The sequence below is a fragment of the Anabrus simplex genome, chromosome 1, assembly GCF_040414725.1.
Source record: "Anabrus simplex isolate iqAnaSimp1 chromosome 1, ASM4041472v1, whole genome shotgun sequence".
Classification (NCBI taxonomy): Eukaryota; Metazoa; Arthropoda; class Insecta; order Orthoptera; family Tettigoniidae; genus Anabrus; species Anabrus simplex.
In genome coordinates this window covers 392,560,381-392,582,017 of record NC_090265.1, presented here as the reverse complement: position 1 = coordinate 392,582,017, position 21,637 = coordinate 392,560,381, and the positions used below count along the sequence as shown (strand labels likewise).

The 21,637-nt window shown below is 36.4% G+C and overlaps 1 protein-coding gene across 3 annotated transcripts in view; it reads left to right on the top strand.

Moving 5' to 3' along the window:
• The window catches only part of ifc (delta4-sphingolipid-FADS-like protein ifc), a 125,765-nt gene extending 104,388 nt beyond the window's left edge, over positions 1–21,377 (top strand). For all 3 annotated transcript variants that reach the window (XM_067134997.2, XM_067134998.2, XM_067134999.2), the window contains 5 exons: positions 5,718–5,857; positions 6,131–6,344; positions 13,817–14,028; positions 16,669–16,816; positions 20,683–21,377. In XM_067134997.2, coding sequence (XP_066991098.2) covers positions 5,718–5,857; positions 6,131–6,344; positions 13,817–14,028; positions 16,669–16,809 — 707 coding nt within the window. In that variant the 3' untranslated portion in view covers positions 16,810–16,816; positions 20,683–21,377. The remainder of the gene's footprint in view (positions 1–5,717; positions 5,858–6,130; positions 6,345–13,816; positions 14,029–16,668; positions 16,817–20,682) is intronic.
• Positions 21,378–21,637: the final 260 nt, after the last annotated feature.

The window sequence follows — 21,637 nt, the reverse complement described above, 5'->3', positions numbered from 1 at the left end:
GGAATATGCACTAATGGTCTTGTGAGAACTCGCATTGGCTCAGGCAGGTGGATCATCAGCGGGAAAGGAGTGTCAATGTGTGGTGCGGAATAATCGGCGTCTATGTAGTAGGGCCATATTTTCTTGAAAGTACTTTAACGGGGAACAGGTATGCCGAATTTCTATCAGAAGTGTTCACTACACTGGCGGAGGAAAAATCTGTCCTGTAGGCAAATTTTTCCTCCAAGCCAGAGAAGAGACCCCTTCTTCACTGATAATTTGGAATAAAAGGAATGTATAATTTAATAAAAGTGAAGAGGAAGAAGCTTTTCTTAAGAAACGGCTCTTTTCAGGGTTGAATTTTGAATTATTTCGTGAATTGTGGTCCTATAATTTGGAATAGGCCTAAATTGTTATTCTAGACCAGGCCATACTACTACTACTACTACTACTACTACTACTACTACTACTACTACTACTACTACTACGTCAACCTCTGCCTTTAGTATGCAGACTGCTCATTCAAAACAGCGCGTCAGAGTAGGGATCGAATAACTGGAATACTATGAAGGGTAGCAACCCGTCGGAAGGACATTTGATTGCTTTAAAGTCTTGCAAAAAGTAAAATGCAAGACCGTAACGGGTCACATGGCCCAATACTTGGAAGGAAGATGATGATGATGATGACTATGAAGAACCAGTGTGTTACGTACCAGCTGTATCAGAAAATGTGTAGACCAGAGGAATGGCATGCTAAAAAGGAAAGTTTTCCTACTCCCCGGCTATTTTCCGCCAATATTCAGTCAGCCTGTTATACTCTGTATGCAGCAGTATCGGGGTTGAGAGGCGGCATAAGAGACAAATAGCATCACTACGAAAAATGGTCAATGTAATGTAATTGTTGATCAATGTTATGCGCTTTCGATATTGTAGGCCTTCACATTTAATTTTCTTCCGACTTTGAAATACTGAATAAAACATAAATGATCGGAAAATGTATTCTCTGTAACTTTTGTTATGTAGTACTTTTCTATAGGACCAATGACATACGTATTTAAAAATTAAATTTTATGCGCCTTCCCCTAAACTACAGTTTCATCCAGGGTGAATAAAATTGTTTATAGCTTAGACTGTAGTTTCTTATTCCACGACTCTATATGCCGATTTTCATTACATTCTGTTAACCCATTTTCTCGTGGCTCGGCGTCGATATGGATTTAACAAGAAAAATACAAATTCATGAATATCTGTGTTATCATAGCCAGTGCGGTAAAAATGTATAAGACATAAAAGGTCGGAAATTTTTAATTCTATATAACTTTGATTATATAGTATGTATCGATACGACCACTAATGATATAAATATTTGAAAATTACATTTTAGGCCTTCCCCTAAACTACCATTTCACTCAGCGTGAATAAAATGATTTATAGCCTAGATTATAGCGACTTATTCCCCGACTTTGCATCACAATTTTTATTAAGATAGTACTACTAATAACATAAATATTTTAAAATTAAAATTTAGGCCTTCTCCTAAACTACCATTTCTATCAGCGTGAATTAAATTATTTATGGTTTATATTGTAGCGACTTATTCCCCGACTTTGCATACCGATTTCCATTAAATTCTCTGTAGCCGTTTTCTAGTGATGCGTGTACAGACAGACAGGTATATAAAATCGGAAAAGTAAAAAAGTGCATTTCCTTGTTACTGTGGACATGATCAATGCAGAAATACCATTCTTTTCACATTTTGGGCAATGTACAGACAAAACTCTTATTTTATATAATATATAAATTTAGTTAGTTATTTGGGCAATTGCCTCTATTAATACTAATTAGAGGGAATGTGGAAGATTTCAGACCTTCGAAGAACGAACTTATCGGCAAAAGACAGGGTAAGGCCATGAAGGGGTGAAAATTAAATACTCTCTAAGCCTTACATACCTAATAACGTTGCTGTCGGAAGAGAACAAGAGTTGATTGTGGTGGTCGGATAAGGCAAGGTGAAAGTGAGGAGACTGACACAACTGGAAACAATGCCAGACTCAGTTAGGAGAACCGTGGTTTTCAGTCCACGCTCCCAAACTAAACCCCAAGTCCCCGCTTTAGTTACCTCGTACGACAGTCAGAGGATGTCGTGGGTTCATTCTACCTGCCATTCCCCACCCACAGGTTGTTTTTTTTTTGCTCGTATAGCTTTTGTTTGAAAGTCCCACCACCCAACACCGAAAAATTCCTCTCCTTCCCACCTTTCCGAAAAAATCTTGGATATGGCTTTGCTCAAACGTATTGAAACGAGTAGTACGATTAGTTCAGTCAACAAACGCAACGAAACGCTTCTGAACCATACGCATAATGGAGAGCGTATGGAAGAGGAACGGGTGTTTCACGTTTCTTTCCGCCGAAGTCTGTCTCTGCATGACCAAAATTAATGGCTTCGAGGTAACATAATAAATAGGAAACGTAGTCGTAAAAGCACCACTGTTTCTACCCACTGAGGCTTGGCTCATTAATTAAAAACCAAACTTAATATTACAGAGCACCTCATTCTACTGGCAAACAATATAGAGGAGGCTACCTACAACTTAGTCTTTATAGTGTAGTGGTTAAGACTGGTCTGAAGATCAGCACCCAGAAGACTGAATTTATGACCAATATCAAGGATGCCCCTTCTACAATTCCTCTCACGGACGCTACCATACGAAAAGTATCTGCAGTTAAGTACTTGGGAGAATGGATCTCTGCGAATCAGAGCGAGAACGTAGCCATAGATGCCAGATGTACCAAGTTTGAAAGGGCTTATCACTCGTGTCGTAGCATCTATTCATCTAAGTGCCTCTCCAAGAACCAAACTCAGTCACTACAACTCTCGTCAAACCATCTGTTCTGTATGCTTCTGAGTGCCTTGTAATGGCTAGGAAGGGCCCACTCAGAAAACTGGAGTTAAAAGAGAGGAAGATCCTGAGGAGGTATTAGGCCCAATCAGAGAGGAAGGAGGCACTTAAAGAATCCGCCATAATGATGAACTGTATGAACACCAGCAGGGCATCGTCACATCTATAAGGAAAAGGTGCCTGACCTTTTATGGACACTTGGCCCATCTGGATTCCAAAAGACTCACCAACAGGATATTCACAGTAACAGGAAGAGGCAAGGCTTCTAAGAACAAATGGACTACTTCAGTTAAGTCGGATATGGAACAACTAGATATCCTACTGGGACAAACTCATGACGACGGAAAAAGAGATGATAGATCAGGAGACCTAATACGTAGTGATACATTTTATAATGTTATATCTGATTAGCCTTTTCCTGTTCCTTCAAGAGTCGATTTAATTAAAAGTGGCCGGACTGAGTGGCTACGACCATTGAGGCACTGGCCTTTTGATCCCTACTTGGCAGGTTCGATCTTAGCTCATTTCGGTGGTATTTGAAGGTGCTCAAATATGTCAGCCTTGTGTCGGTCGATTTACTGGCACGAAAAAACTCCTGCGGGACAAAATTCCGGCACCTCGGCGTCTCCGAAAACCTCCAGATTTAGTTAGTGGGACGTAAAAACTATACCATTATTTATTAAAAGGGGCATCAGAACAAAAAAATGTCCATTTAGTTCAGTCACAAGATCAGACGATAAAATAAAGGGCACTATCTGCAAATTAACTTCTGATTGGTTCTTTATCATCTACTATCATAAAATAGTGAGAAAATTCTGCCAACTTGGATGGTCTAAAACACACACACGCGCGCACACACTTCTACAGTTTTTGTTGTAGGCTCTTTGGCAATGATAAAAATCGTGATAATCCATTGAGTTTAAAGGCTGGTTTTCAGTCTTCAGGAGACTTTGTCTGAAAGTTCAAATACAGGAAAACTCGGAGCAACATTTAACTTGTTTTGAAAAATGGAAAACATTGTGAGCTTGCCTAATTCGTAACAAAACTACAGTATTGATCTAGTTAGCCAGACAATTGCAGAAACGGAAAGAGGAAATACCACATACTGTAGTCAAGCTGTTACACCATGGGATTTGGTTTTTGGTCAAATTGAAAAGTTCATTTATTTTAAAAAAAAGTGGAAATAGACATGAAATTAAAAACATCTGCAGGCATTAAATCAAAGTCTTAGAAATCACTAAAAACAAAATTTCAAGGTTCAGGACCTCAGCATTGCTGAGGAAAAGGGTACATCAATATAATCAAAATTCAGATTTGAAAAAAAAAATGGTTTTCAATTTTTAAATCTAAATTATGCCTAACTGATTGTTTATAACTAAGAAGAATGTATTTTAACTCAATGTGATAAGTTTCATGTTTTAAACTCAGTGTCCATGTTACAGAGAATTTATGAAATGATTTTTTGTGCATGTCTACCCTTAATTTCTGCTGTCTTTGTCATATAGACTGACTCATCGAATTTAAATTTTATCTCCTATTGCATGTTTTTGTTTAATCGTAATTCTACCCTGTTTTTCATCTAATAATTTCTGCACTTATTTTTCGTATACTTTCCACCTTTGCTCACGTTTTTGATCATTATACTTGAGAAACTATTTCCTCATCTTTTCTGTGGCATCTCATAATAAAATTAGACTTAACTTCATTATGTGATATTGATTGCTCAAGCCTTGCTTACTGTAGTTGTACCTGTCACTGTCTGGGAGAAATTGACATCAGGTCCTCACTATCACAAATTGGAATAGTTTTCTTAGAAACTATGTGTTGGAATTAATGGGACTTTTTCCATTTCTTTAAACAAGGAATGAGAGAGAGATGAGTAATTTCCTTGCTTCTGATAATTCAGTTGTAATTAATTTTTGACACAGCTGATTAGGTTTAATATTTCATCTTTTCATCTGTCAGTTCATGTCATAAACTATTATTTGGAAATAAAAATTAAGGCATTGTTACAGGCTACTGTAAGCAAAGAGTGGTATTCATATAAAAAATTACTGACTTCTTATTGTAAATTTTCCAGAGAAGGATATTCTTTGAAAGAGCATACCTATTGCCATAAATCTCAAATTGCATTGTATAACAGAAGAAAGTTCAGTAATAAAAGTTGTATTTTAAAATAAAATACTTTTATTCTCAAAATAATTCTATGCTTTTACTTTTCTTTAAATCTTTATAATGTGTGATACATTGTTTTCATAGGTAACCTGTAATGTTAGAGTAAGAGGTATAAGATGTGTGTTACAAAAGCTGGGTAACAAATACAAAAGAAAATATAAGGATGTGAAGAGGGCACATTTGCAAGAAGGGTGTTACGTCAAGTTCTATTCTTCCTTTGTAACAAGATTGTAATTAGAGACCTGTGCAGATTTTAATTCACTCCGAGAGATGCCAAAATATGTTTTGATGGTGGAGTAGAAAATCAGTGTAATTTAGATAGCAGACCCCCTGATGGTTTTCATTTTTTCTCCTACAGTCTTATTGTTACTGTCCTCATCGTGTGGGTTTATTTCACATAATCTTTCATGTTATTAGTTGGATTAAATGTTGTAAGGGTTAACTACATTTCAGAATGGAAATTATTTTTCATGAGCTGGGGTTGCCTTTGTTTTATTCCGTACTCTCTCCACTCTGATAAGGGGAAGTGAAAAATAATCCCTTCCTGTTGCATTGTACTCCCTACTTACAGTATGAAAAGCATTTTCATATTGCTATTATAGCCACCATTTTAGATTATAACTTTATTATATGACCTAAGTTATTGCTCTTTCCTCTTTTCAGCAATTCATGAAATCGCTCACAACTTAGCATTTGGACATGGTCGGCCATTAGCAAATAGACTGTTTGGTTTCTTTGCCAATCTTCCCATTGGTTTTCCATTTTCAGTCAGCTTTAAAAAGTATCATCTTGAACATCATAGAGTAAGTATATAATATTATTCTACCTTTATTTGTGTTTGTAATATTTCCTTATAAATCTGCCCACCATCAATATTTCTGAAAATTGTAGAGGAAGTTAATGTTGATATAAATAATTACAATTATTGTAATGCAATACTATGGAGGGGAAATAGTATGTTGCTTTCTCTGCTTAGTTTGATAACAATGAAAAGTGCAATTATGTCTAAAATAGTCTTACCTGATAACCTGAAGATGAAAATTGAGTTATTTTCTAATTTTATTTACTTTTTCTAGTACCAAGGTGATGAAATGAAAGATACTGATATACCAACATACTTGGAAGCCAAATTATTCTGCAACACCTTTGGAAAGTTCTGCTGGTTGAGTTTACAACCATTTTTCTATGCACTGAGACCAATTATTACCTATCCAAAGCCACCCACAAAATTGGAAGTCATCAATGTTATTATACAGATAATATTTGATGTATTAGTTTATTATTTTCTAGGTAAGTACCTACATAATTCATTGTATCTTTCTGAATTTATCATTATTAAATGAGATTTTTCTGGTAAATGATTCTTTTAAAATACAGTATGTACAGTACAGTGCATAGTTCAAAAAGTCAAACTCTTTAAAACTGTCATTTTGGTGTACCGGTATTTCTTTTTTTATGTTAAAACTGCATTATTTTTATTAATAGCTTTATAATCGTATGCAACATGAACAACGTATAACTGTAGCTTCTGCAAACACTTACAAACTGCACTTACACTGCAAACACTTAAATCAAAGTTAGATTGCTTTATTAAAATGCTTAAAATCCAAGGAATATATGTAGGTATATATTGCTACATGCGTGGCCTCTCGGTCCACTATTCTCAATCTCAGGTGTTGGGCAGGGCCAGCACACACAAACTGCTTGACTTCACTGGGCTGGAGCTTCATGGAGGAAGGCTGGCGCCTATTGGTTAGACACCACTGCAAGTGCTGTCATTGGCCGTTATGTCGCTGTGGGCTTGAGGGATGTGGAAACTACTAGGTCCACAGGCTGAGAATCTTCCATTTCTGGAGGTTTCTACAGGATTCGAGCTGCCGACGTATTACATAAAATCAGCTTCATGGTCCGTATCGCACTTCAATAGATTCACAATTAAGTGTTTATTTATTTTCCACGTAGTCGATACAATGATTGCTTAAGGCAATTTAATGGTTAAAAGTGGTACGCGTTTTGTACATTATCAACATCTTCAGCCACATAACACATAACTCAAGAGTTTTTTTGTTTGTTTTAATGTTGTCAATCTTATGTTAATTTTAAGGACACTTCCTCTAAAGCATTACCTTGTCAATTTATATATTTTTCATCTAAACAGTGTTATGTGGCTGAAGATGTTGATAATATACGAAACATGTACCACTTTTAACCATTAAATTGCCTTAAGCAATCATTGTATCGACTAGGTGGAAAATAAATAAATACTTAATTGTGAATCTGCCGACGTATCTTGAAGTGCCAGCCACGTGTATATAAGGCAGGACCACCTGCGGGATTCAGTTCAGTCGATGAGTTAGCAATGAGCTCACTGTGATCTTGGCCAATGAGTCATCGTGACAGTTGGGTTGTTAGTTAGTGGCAGAGTATGAGTGACAGCCCGAGTTGAGTGGAGCAGTCTGTGGAATGTCTGTCTGTCAAACTGTGGACTCGTCTGTTGCCTGTCGCTGTGAGTTGTATCTGTTAGGGCCGGCTGCTGGGGAGAGCATTGCGTGTTCTGGTGCAGCTGTGGAAGAGAACACAGAATGTCGGCATGGGGCTGTGAACTTTGTTCTATTAGTGTGTGGAGAGCGAACATCTTTCTGAAATTCAAGACTGTCTTGCGCAGGCTGTGGATTGTGACAACGCCAATGAGGGTGACTTTGGATCTGAGTGAGACTGTAGTACAAGTGGTTGGAGTCGGTGTATATTAGTGTGAATGAACAGTTGAGAAATAAGAGAACGTGAATTGTGTAATTGTGTCATGTACGTTAAGCATAAGTGTAAGCTCTGTAATCCTGTGTGGTAATGTGTAGACTAGTAAGTAGTTCATAAATATTGAAAGTATAATGCTACAAGATTCGGTCTTCATTTATTTACCCTGCCAGCATGTTACAATACTTTTAGAGAGACAATATGGAAAAATATATGTAAATAAATCTGACTTATATTCTGTATCCTACAGATAATTTAAATCTCAAAAACTACAAACAAAAACAAAAAGTAAATTTTTTCCTCGAAAGTCTTACTAATTTAATAATAATAATAATAATAATAATAATAATAATAATAATAATAATTTTATTTCAGATTCATTACAACATGCATACATACAAAGTCAAAACACATCAAGAAAAACCAAACCATCCTCACACCACAAAACCAGATGTCATAACACTTTAACAACTGCCAAATAACAGTTAATGTTGCTGTCTCGGAATTCAATTTAATTCAAATTGAAGTAGCATATGATTCACGAATAATGAGCCTGTCATTTTTAAGATTTCACATTAATGTAGCTCGATAATGGAATCCGATTACTTGGTTGAATGGTGAGCATAGTGGCATTAGGGCCCTGAGTTTGAATGCCGTGGGGTCATGGAATTTAGCTGTGCTTCTTGCTTGGAGGCTGAGTGTTGGTTTTAATACCTCTCTTCATCTACATACAGCACACAACACTACCAACTACCACAGAAACACACAATGGTGAATACGTCTCTCAATATAGGATTGGGCATCCAGGCATAAACTTGGCTTAACGTACACTAATGCCAGCCTTGCATATTTTTGGAAAAGGTCAGGAAGGAAGAAGATAGGTTGACTATCAACTTGTTTATGAAATGATGCTGAATCTATTTAAAATACTGTAGTATATGCTTGAATCCACCTTGTCAATAAACTTCTATCATTGAAAACCCTTTTTTCATCAAACAGGTTTAGACAAGTCAATACAGGAACAAATACAAATACAGTACCTATTGTTATGGTTAAATTTATCAACAATGATGCTGAATCTCTCATTGTTTCGATACACAGTAATACAACAGACATGGTAATTTTTTAATGCCCTTTTGCATGAAGCAAAAAACTGGGATTTATTTTCAATATTGATCAAATCCCAGGACAATGTCTTCTGAAGAACACTTTCGGGACACCAGGATGGATTAATGTAATCTGGTACTGTCCTGTAAAATCTGGTACATGTTTCAACCCTACATAATATGCACTCTATTAGTGTTAACTATTCATAGTCCATCATTTAAAGAGTATGTAATCTGACCTTGCTGAACAATTTTGAAAACTCAATGAAGGAAGAAAAAAAGATCAAATAAACATGTAAATATTGCATGAATGGGCAATGGCTTCTCATTTATAGGACTGTATTATCAGTTGTCATCTTTATCCACAGCCTATTTGCAGGGGAGGTGATGATAGTTGTAAAAGGAGGGGAAAGTTTCATTGGAATTCATATTCAATTGTGCTGTTATCACTTGGGTCATGGTCATCAGTATAGTCTCTTCCATCAAGTTTCATGTCTCTTGCTATGTTCTTTAATGCCGTGTTGTCAGTGCCTTTTCATTGCTTTGCTTTTGAATTCTCAATGAACTCCACGTCCAATATAAAAATAATATAATATTAATCATTTCATTTGGGAGCCATTACAAAGTCAAAACACATCAACATACACCAAACCATCCTATTTCATTGTCACACCACAAAACCATCATAAAAATTAATGACTAGGAGTTGAATGAACTGATTGCTAGAATGATGTGTACTTCTGTCTTGTGTCTTAAGTATTGAACTGTTTTCTAGTTAATTTGTTCTGGATATGCACCTGTTCATCATATGTTCTTTGTGGAAGTCTGCATAATGCAAGTCATTGTCATTTAAAAGGCAAGTGCTGAACTTGATACTAAATACTGCCACATTGGTCTTAATACACTGGTCAAAGGGATTGACACAGACTTGTGTGAATGTCTGTTATGTTCCCAATGACTTAATTGCGTAGGCTATAATGATGTCTATTCAAAGCAAATTTATCTGTAGACTTAGGACTGTAGTTCACGGTTCCCTGAAATCATGCTTCATGTATGATGAACATATTCCAGCAGAATGAAATGGCAGAAATTGTCAAAATATTTTTCACTCAATAAGACATTTTAATGAGGACATATGGTGTGGGCCATCTTGATCCAGGTTTGGACATTGTGCAATCCCAGATGATCTTCACATTTCTTCACTGGCTGTGAAGTTGTTGCAGAGAAGTATGTCGGTACTCCAGGTGCAATGGGCAAGGCCATTTTCTCATAACTGTCCCTAATCAAGTCCAGTGTTTGTTCATCTCTGATTTGTGACACATACTCATAGCAAAGGATCTCTAAATTGATCCCAGGACAGCAATGGGAGTGACAGTATATGAACAAACCTGCCATGAACAATTTGGAGGAAAGGAATATGAGAGCTAGACTATCTGTTAAAACATTCTGCTTGATGCTGCATCACAAAACATTTCACCCATGGTTTGCTCATCTTTACATCCATTGGGAACTCCGACATTGTTGGTCTGTACATTTGAAGATGCCTCCTTGAGCACTGGTAAGTCAGGTGCTCTGCAGAATGTAGAGGTTTCGTTGATGGTGTTGGATGGCACAAGTGTTGACAATTATGGACTTGGTTGTTGTCCGTAGTCACCTTACCAGGGTATTGGCCTCATCCTGGAGAAACAGGACATGGTACAGGTCATCTTTATTAATAACAGGACCAGACTACATGTTGCGTGTTCACCATAGAATTGTCCGCCTCCATAGCTTAACAGTTGATACTATTAGCTGCTGTACTCGGGGGCCTGGGTTAGATTCCTGGTACTGCAAGAAATGTAAGAATAGCAGGAGGGCTGGTACAGCTGAATCTCTCTTGTGCAGATACCATCTGTTACATGGAAAAATGTCCGTTACAAGAGATGTCTGCTAAAACAAGGTTGTAAAAATTAAACATTTTAGCGGCAAAGAAATACTTTAAATGTAAGAACACATCTTCAATTAGACATTTCAGTTTTCATGCGCTTGTTCTTCTAATATTGGCCCACTCACTATACTGCAGTGTTCACTTCTGTGAAAATGGACTCCCACTTTTTTTTCATTCCTCGATTCCCATTTTCCTCCCACACATTTAACATGTCAGTTTCGTTCTATACAATTGTTTTCCTGCAGTTTAATTTTTCAGGGAGCTTTTCTCACTGAAAGTCCTATCGCACTACACTTTTTCTTGCCTCGAGATCTCAACATGGTCGTCCCTCCTCTTCATGTTTACTGGGCAGTTGAAATGCTATGGTATTTCTGCCTCGACAATCAGAACATGAAAGTGTCTTCCTTGTCAAGTTCAGTTCAACTATCTGACCTCAGCTTTATCAGTGACAATCTTAGTTTTAAATAAAATGATAAAAGATATGCTGGAAAATCCCTTGGTACTGTAACGTGAGTAAGCAGTCACTGGTAGCATTCCCAGCCAACTACAATTCTCAGAATGTACACAAACCAGAACATAAGACGGCCCTAATGAAAGGTTTGGAAAGAACCCCATACGAAACAATTAACTACAGGGTTACTTCAGCATTCCTATGTAATTTCATTTCCCTTTTCCTTGGACTCGAAATAGTACGTATATTCAAAAGGAATTCCCATATGTCTGAAGAATGATATTAAGAGAAAGAATTATGAATTAAACACCATCCGTACTATTGCAAAATTAAATGGCTTCAACAACTCTTTCATAAACCGTATTATTAATAAATTAAAACACTGCTCCAAATCCACATTAACAAAAGATAAAACCAAACCTACTGAATTTTTCACCTTTACTTTCTCTCAAAACGCTTATGAAATCACCAACATTCTTAAAAAACAGAACATGAAAATTTCTTTCAGAACCAATAACAGAAATCTTGATTTATTACACAACTCTAACTCAATAAATCTGATGTTTTTTCTAAATCTTGAGTATACAGCTTTCATTGCAATTACTGTAGCTCTTCGTATATCGGACAGACAGGACGTAACTTTAATATCAGATACTCTGAACACATCAGTGCCATAAAATACAACAGATTTTCTGCTATAGGACAACACATGCAAGATTCTAATCATAATTTCACCAGTATTGATAAAGACATCAAAATATTTAAAGTTATTAAGAAAGGCCCCTTCTAAACACTACTTAAAATTGTTTTATTCATCTCGACCAATACTTAAACGCCAATTTGAATTTAAATGAAATTTCTGAAAAACCTAATTTTATTTGACTACATTATTCGTTGTTTCAAAAATGCTAAATTTACAAACCCAAATTCAATTTTCCAATCCTTATATAGTTCATACAAACATTTTCTACCTATAACCCACTCCTTCTGATCCACCTTAAACTACTTCACCTCCGCATTTATTTCCCTATTCCTTCCTTTATTTTATTCATTATTTTTCTACTTCAACCTTTTATTTCCTTATTACCTTCTTTTTTCACTCTCCTATTTGAATTACATTTTCTAACACATCGAATGTTTTAGACCACTCTAACTTTCAAATTTATACTTCATGCTATTCTAAGATCGACCTCAAATTTTACCTCCAAGATATATCACGCTGTGTCATTACGCTCCTCAACTGTTTCAATATTGCTCTTTTTAGTATTTTTTTCTCTTCACAATTCTTCTTTTTATGTCATGTTTCAATAACTTCATTAAACTAACTTACAAATTTCTTTAACTAGTTATATCTCTTTTGATAAATAATATACAACTATATTGTACTATTTCACTCATATCAGCATTGAAAGCTTGATACTTTATCTTTTTTTAAATTTTTTCATCGGCTTTCCACTAATTTCTGGAAGCACAGTGCCGATTGACACATACGTCTTGCTACTCTTCAAGAACTTGCTCCGTACTACGCTTACATATTTGATATACAACTTCTTTATGATATTTGGAACTATCGACACGCAGTGTTGATTGCTAAATTTAAACAGTGCTTTATGAACTGCAACTGAACTCTTCAAGAACTTGCTCAGAACTACATTTAAATTCTTATTTGCTTGTAGACTTCTTCACACACAGTGTTCTCTAACACGTCTTACTAACATAGTTGATCTACGACTTTATGATTTTTAGAACCATCGGCATGTAGTGCTGATCCTCAAAATTATACTGTGTGTCTTGAAGTGAAACTGAAGAATACGTATTTGATTTTAGACTTCTAGGCATTGAAAACTCAACTAACAGTGCTCCATAGTGTGGTATATCTCGCCAGCAAAGGCATGATAGTGTGTTATAGTGCTTCGTTAACTGCATCTGACGGTTTCATCTTAACTTCACATTTTTACCTGTGCTTCTTATTTGTGTTTGACTAAACTTCAACGCACAGTGCTCCCTAAAGATTTTAGTGCTTCACTAACAGCAACTAACACAATTATTTTAACAACACATTTTATTTATCTGTGCATTGTTTTACTTACTTGTGATCGGCTAATGATGACCAAGAATACTAGTCGAAACCGGTACCAATTTTAATTAAATAGGAATGTAAACTAACATTTATTTTAATAGTATTGAAAGGTTGAACCATTTTATATCTTCTTTTAACTTAATAGAGGAAATTGTAGTCGTATCCTATGTTCTGTCGGCAAAGTCTCTTCTCTCTCTTCTTTCTAATTGGTTGACATTTCATTCTTGTTTTGTTATGAAGGGCATCTAAGAATTTTTTTACTGAATGTCTAAATTAAATTGATGAGCAGTTGATTAAATGACATAAGCTCATACAAAGTGCATTTCAGCAGTCAAGACCAAACTACTACTACTACTACTACTACTACTACTACTACTACTACTACTACTACTACTACTACCTTATAACATTTTTAGAATGTGTGTGCACTTTGGTTTTTTCTTTTAGGTGGGAAGATATTAGTATACATGGTTGTTGGTTCATTGTTAGCCATGGGTATACATCCAGTTGCTGGCCACTTTGTCGCTGAGCATTACATGTTCCGGAAAGGCTACGAGACATACTCTTATTATGGATGCCTGAACTGGATTACCTTCAATGTTGGATACCACAATGAACACCACGATTTCCCAGCTGTTCCAGGATCTAGACTTCCAGAGGTCTGTATGTGTATGAACTTAATCTACTCATTATGTTATAGGCATTATAACTATGTGTACCTTATGCATCAATGCTTGCTTTAATATGGGAATGTAGGAACTTCTGAAGAAACAAGATGAATGACTTAGCTAACTGAAAATAATGCCATTAACTGACAAATTTATATGCTAGAAACTGATTAGAATAGTGAATACAAAGTTTGTATTGGTATAGAGAGAACTTTTTGTAATACTTGGCACATTCAAAAATGTTTGACACTATATAGTTTCTTTCTTTACACTAATTATTTAATAAATAAATTGTACATATTCCATTACAGTGTTCCCCACCAATGTTGATGTACTTTTGCCACTGTGCACTATTTGCCTTCATTCCCTTTGAGGTGTTGCTGAATGATTTTATGGACCTGCTGCTGTAGTGATTGCTGGCAATCCTATCATTGAGGAGCAGCCAATCCAACGGCAGAATATTCTTTTAAGAGGAAGTACAACTGGGTAGTCATCCTCTCCCAACACTAATCAGAGAAACTATGTAAGAAGTTGACCTTTCGAGGAATCACTTGTTTATGAACAATTCTGGTTTTTACCAAAACTACAACTATGTCTTTTCATGAGAGTTTAATCCTGATGTAAACATGGTATGTCCACGCCTCCGCCGAAGAAAATGTTGTGATTCGCTGAGCGTGTAGTACCGACCTCCACCCTGTCAACATCTCGTTTTCGGACATACAGGGCTGCACATCACGTACAACAACAGTGCGAAGATCTGAACTTCTGAATAAACAACTAAACCTGGATTTTGTTCACTTAGTTTATTGAACACATTCACGATGCACTGCATATGGTCACTCCTGAGCAGTTTTCCTCTTTTGTGCTTCACTATACACAACGGTCCTACCTCTTGTTCCATTTCTCTCACTATGAATACTGACACTGACCGCTGCTGCAAGACACAACACCTTATCTCCACACTGTACAGATTGGGACTTTCCCTCACTGCGAGAAGACTTGTATTACACCATGCCTTGTGCCTTCATTTCTCGTTATTTAATCACTATTTTATGAAAACAAAACCATATATATACCGGTATATATGACAACTGTATTTTAATTTGACAATGTACTCTTCCAAACTCTAAATGTAATAAAATAAAATAAAATAAATGCGATGTACTACTTTTCTTCGAGCTCACATACAGTCGAGTGAGTGCGACGGTTGCTTCTTCAATCAACTACATCCATGTCCACGTGCATAGGCAAGGTGCTCTGCCTATTTGTTTACATCAGGATTAAACTCTCGTGAAAAGCGGTATAGTTATCTGTTGCTGAATGCTCAGAGAAGTTTCCTGGATTTGCGCTGTTTTGCTGCATCAACTGTTGTCGCAGCTCCAATGCCACTGCTTCTGCTTGGGTGAGGGAATCGGCGTCACATTATGCACAGACCATTTTCATCCTCAAGTTCCGTTGGTTGATGGCGTGCAAGGGTTGCATTCTCCAGTTCATAGAATGTGTTTTGCCTGTGTACCATTATCATTTTGGATATGCACTGGATGTCTTCTTGTGTTTTGTATTCCTCTTTGCTCCAAGCTTCAGGTGACAGCAATTTCAGTCTAATTCTCCCTGTCTTCATTTTCTCCTGCCTACTTATGGTTTGTCTTTTCTTTTCTTGCCACTTTATTTTTGTTTTTTAAAGTGGCATTTGGAGCAGTCATTCTTCCTGGGAGTCTCCTTTTCTACTCGGGTGCTAGTTTTTCTAGCAATACCAATACCAATATTGTGCCCTCAAGTGCCCAATTAAAGCTTGTAGCATTTTCCTGTACAAAACTTCCAACATTCACCTAAAAAAAATTAAGATGTAATAATCACAATTCATCTTCTGATATCCTTTCCTCTTTCTCAGGATTTTTCAATTCCAAAACTTCAGTACATCGTTTGTTCTCACTTTACCTTTGGGATTTCTAAGACTGGCAGTAAGTTGCCTGTGATCACTGTCCAAGCTTTCCCCTGGAAATTTTTTCACGACTGAGCAAGTTGGCCATGCTGTTAGTGTTGCGTAGCTGTGAGCGTGCATTCAGTGGATGGTGGGTTGAATCCTACTGTTGGCAGACCTGAATATTGTTTACCGTGGTTTTCCATTTTTCACACCAGGCTAATGCTGGGACTGTACCTTAATTAAGGCGACGGACGCTTCCTTCCTACACTTATCCCATCGTCGCCATAAGACCTGTCTGTGTCGGTGCGACGTAAAGCAAATTGTAATTTAAAAAAACAACATATTTGTCATGAGGGTTCCCTCAGAGAAATAGTCCCTGTAGCGAACCTGCAAAACAAAAGCTCTTTCTCATGTGGAGCTAACTACCTGTAGTTGGATGTCTGGAATGAACGAGTTTGCACGACTTGCCTTAAATAGAATTGGTGGCTGTTGACAAAAAATATAGGTAACATTGTATGGCAACACAGTTAGATTACTTCAGCCAGCAACATTTCAATGATAATCAAGTGTTAGTTTTTTCTTTTTAACAGGACACTGAAATACTGCCATTTATATTTGTAAGTTTGTGATTCATGGCTGATATTTTTGATATGGAATGCCTTCTCGGACCATTTATTTTTATTTACTTATTTAATTACTTTTTGTAGGTGAAGAAGATAGCAGCAGAGTACTATGACAATCTGCCGCAGCATAGTTCCTGGGTCAGTGTTCTGTACGACTTTGTCATGGATCCTGATATTGGACCCTATGCTCGTATTAAGAGAAAACGCAAAGGCCTTGATTCATGAATAGCAGGTAAAGTGTAGATTTTTGTGTATTTCCATTAAAAACCTTTTTGAACTACATTAACTGGAAACTTAGTGTTTTTTGATTCATTGAATGGTTGGTTGGTTGGTTGGTTGGTTGGTTGGTTGGTTGGTTCATTCATTCATTCATCCATCCAGTCATTGTGGAGCCTATTTTATTGTGAGCAAATTGTGATTTCTTTAAGGGTATTCAAATAGATATTTATTTTGTAATTTATGTTCATTTCATTTTACTACTATGTTATCAGTAGAGCCCGGATTTCCATGCAAATGCATGTTTTTAAATAAGCTAGTTACATTTCTCAAACTTTGAAAATATTCGTTTTATGGCTTAATAGTTCCAAATAACCATTCTTTGTCTGTGCATGTTTGCATGTTTTGGCCTTTTTGGAGAACATTCATACACAATGCATATTTTGAAGATTTTGGATTTAATAGTGAATATATGGACATTTAATATTGCATAATATAACTTTTCTTCTGACTTTGGCACATATATAATATTTACTTGCCTTTTCTGAATGTTTGGGATCACTTTTCCACGTTATACAGTATGTCTATTACTGAGAGATGGAGAGAATGTGTTCCTGGCATCTTATTTGACAACCAAAGTTGGTACATATGGTAGAGGTTCTATAATCCAATTAAACAAACACTTTATCTGTTGCTTGAGTGAACATTGACGGAAGCCGAAAGGCCCCACGTCGATCTTTAATTCTTAGGAATAAGGTGTCCTAGTTTTACAGCTGTACATTGCTATAAATTGAACCGTAAATTGTGCGTTACTCATTGACGGCTCATTTTTCGTCTGTTAGACGAACACAAAAAAAAAAAAAATCGCACATTTGCGGCGCCACGTTATAGCAGTTTACAAACCTTGGTTTTGCATTGAACCCTCTTCCGCTGTTATCCCGGAACTTCCTACCCTAAACTCTAACTCGTCGCACGTCTTTGTTATCACATCAGGCAATAGGTGTGCACCTGTCTCTTCTTGTGACTTAGAACATATTCTGTGCTTAAGAATGTGCTGACTGATAAACGAATGAGCTTAAATCAAGACAATTTCAAGAAATTAGTTGTTGTACAAGGTTTCAAAAGGAACTAAATTTTCATAGTGCATATTTTCCAGTTTATTTTGCATGTTTTGCCATATGTTAGTGCATGAATGCATGCATATATTGAGATTTGATAGTGCATGGAAATCATGGCTCTAGTTATCAGTAATTTGATTATTTCTTGTTGATTGCACTTACAGATCATAACATGTTGCTTTACTTAAAAGCATATGTTGTTTATAATCCTAATTGGGCAGCTGTGAAATCAGATTACTGCAAAGGTGTACCATTTAATGCACATTAACTTCCTGCTGTAGGGCATTATTACGTGTACCACTTTTGGAAGATTTACGGAAGCAATTGTTCTCTAGATGCCATCAAAAGGGTTGCATTGAAAAAATGTGTGAGACACATACAAAAGGGTGGTTTGGTGTATACAAAACTGTTTTCCATTAAAATAACTGATCTTTGTTATCATAGATACATTTCAGTACTTTATTAGTATGTATATACTTGCCTTGTTCATTAATGTTTCCTTGATTGTCCTTCTTGGAACCTATTTTTGCGTTAAAGTGGTTATATATACTTCTGCATTTTTCACTTAACCCATGAACGCCTAGCGTTGCATATGTGCAACGGCATGCCGGTGCTCTTTTCTTTCAATGTATGAAGTTGTTCTCCACTAAAAGAATGAAAATTGCACGCGTATTCGGTAAAGGGAAGTGCTGTGCTTTCTTACGAGTCGGTTAACCAATAGTCACCGCTTCATTGTTGACGAGGTGCATGTTTGAAGTTCCAGCTATCACAATGGCATACAGTAAGAGGTAAGATTCGCTATATAATTTTGACTTGGAAATAATTAACCTCTTTTAGGAAATTCTTAAAGTAAATTCATTAGAGTTTGAATGTAGCAAGATTCCTTTTACAATTAATAACTCGTGTGCGAGTGAGATCCACATATTCCCGGCGTTACATATTTGCAACGCTAGGCGGATCCGTTGTCAAATCACTTCCTTATGTATCAATGTACCGGGCGAGTTGGCCGTGCACGTAGAGGCGCGCGGCTGTGAGCTTGCATCCGGGAGATAGTAGGTTCGAATCCCACTATCCGCAGCCCTGAAGATGGTTTTCCATGGTTTCCCATTTTCACACCAGGCAAATGCTGGGGCTGTACCTTAATTAAGGCCACGGCCGCTTCCTTCCAACTCCTAGACCTTTCCTATCCCATCGTCGCCATAAGACCTATCTGTGTCGGTGCGACGTAAAGCCCCTAGCAAAAAAAAAAAAAATGTATCAATGTTGCTTCTACAGTTCACCCTGTCTTCCCACTAGATCTGGTCAAGAGATGTTCCAGGGCAGATAAGAAAGTCATCATGGTAGAACGCCCTGCACTATTTGGAATTTATAATACATTTATGGGAGGAAAATATCTCATTGACGAGAACGTCAACAGATTCTGCGTGGCAATTAGGAGCAAAAAATGGTGGTGGGTAACTTTTTCCTGGATTTTAGACATCAGCCTGCAAAATGCTTGGTACCTCAGCAACATGTCACAGCCTAAAATGTCGGAGAACAATCAGACATTCTGCAAATAGTCATAGCATGTGACAAAACATGGATCTTTCAATATGATCCTGAAAGAAAGAGGCAATGAATGCACTGGAAGAGTCCTGGCGAGGAAGAAGTGGCTAGATCTCTGGTAAAATAACCATGGATTCTGCATCAAGACAACTGCACTAACTCTCGATGCCCTTTCTGTGAATATATTTTTGGCTGATAAACTCGCTACAGTTCTTGAACATAGCCCATACTCACCAGATCTGGCTCCTGTTACCTTTGTCTCATCCTCAGAGTGAAAAGTGTGTTGAAGGGAATTCATTTTCAGTCTCCATGGAAGAGTTAAAAGCAAAAACGGCAAAGGTACTGCATGGGTTGACAGACTTTCAGCATTATATACTGTAGTGTACAGAAAAGAGAACTTTGAAGGTGATTAAGTGCAGTTGTAAGATTCTTGTAATAAATCATATTTTATTACACCTATGAATGTACCTGCTATGGATATTTGTTCTCGGCTATGTTGAACCATCTTGGCATCCTGGGAATCAGAGTGGCTAGCTATCCAAACTCTTATCAAGCTGAGAGCAGTTGAGAAGCCGGCTGCCAGGTGGTGGTCCTCTTTCTGGCCTTCACGGAGAGAGGCCATAGTTTTATGCAGGCTGAGGATATATCGTGGAAAATCTATATACTCTTATCTCCTGAAGAAGCAAGGACCCCCCCCCAATGTGTTCTTGTGGTGCCGAATTCACCATGGCCCACATCCTTACAGTGTGTGCCGATCTCTCTGGCCTAAGATGAAATCACTGAAACTCATACTAGCCGATGACTGGAATACTACTGATCTAGTCATTTGCTTTGTGTGAGAGTGGTTTCATCAAGGGTTTCTAAACTTCAAGTTTTCAGTGTCCTTTTCCGCTTAGTCATTCATTTATTTTTCTCTTTAAATTTTCAGTTTCGTCCATTAAATAAATAGCTTTTTTTTTTTTCTTTCCTAATTTGTTCAGAGGATGGTTACCTAGCTGTACTTCCTCTTAAAACAATCACCTCCACCACCACCTCAGTCCTGTTTAATAATTGCCACACACTGTATGTTCTGAGAGCATTAAGATATTTACCAATTTCCAATAGTCATTGTGAGGGATAAGACCCTATTTTTAAATATACTGTACTTTTGAAGAGAAAGTATATGCAATTTTTGTGCTATTTAATATTTACTTATTGTTGTTTTCTATGGTTGTTGCAGGCAAGTCTTGTCAGTGCCATGATACAACTGGATTGTTAGTGCTTCAATTCAGATACGAACTGTTACAAATGTACTAATTTTGTAAAGACTCATTATGCATTTACTGCTTTTTATGCAGATTTAAAATGCTAGTTGTTTCAAACACCTGTGAAGAATTTCGAAAGTTTCTGTTGCACTTCAAGAAGTAAAACCAATCAGTTTGTATTTTAAAATTTGATAATGGAGTAGCACAAATCAAGTGTTTGAACTGAAGGCTTGTTCATCAAGTGGAACTTCAAATTAAAGTTGTATTTGTTAAAATAATTTTGAACCTTTTTATATAAAATTAGAACAATACAATTACTGTGCTTTCTGATTGTCATATTTCTTATGAATGTATACATAAAAGTGTATTTTTGTCATTATAAATGAATTTGGTTTTGTATAGATATCTATTCTATAAGTTCATCTGTGAAGACAATAGGGAGAATGTGATTCATTGGAATTTAAATGAAACTGCACAGTTCCCATCTGATACTGTTATTGTAAATGCTTGCCATTTTCTTTTACAATTTTGTCCTCTGTAATGTGATATTTCAATTCTTTTTAATTCTTGTACTGAAGGATATGATAAACAGTTCATGTAGATGTCAAAAATAGTAAGTGCAAACATTTAAATTAAAAAAAATAAAAGTTATGCGATATTTTAATCATAATTAATGTTTTTTGTAGTTTTGATGTACCTGACATGAAATCAGGTCTTCACTTTTTACACTGATTTCTTTTCCATTACATCTGATAAATTTCATCTTCGGTTCCAGATTGACGTAAATATATTTAAATTTTTTTATAAATTACACATATTTACATAATTATATTAAACAGGTGGATGATTATTAAGAATTTTAAATTATTATTTAGCGTATGGCTTATACAGGCAATATCAGTAATATATATATATATATATTGTACCCGT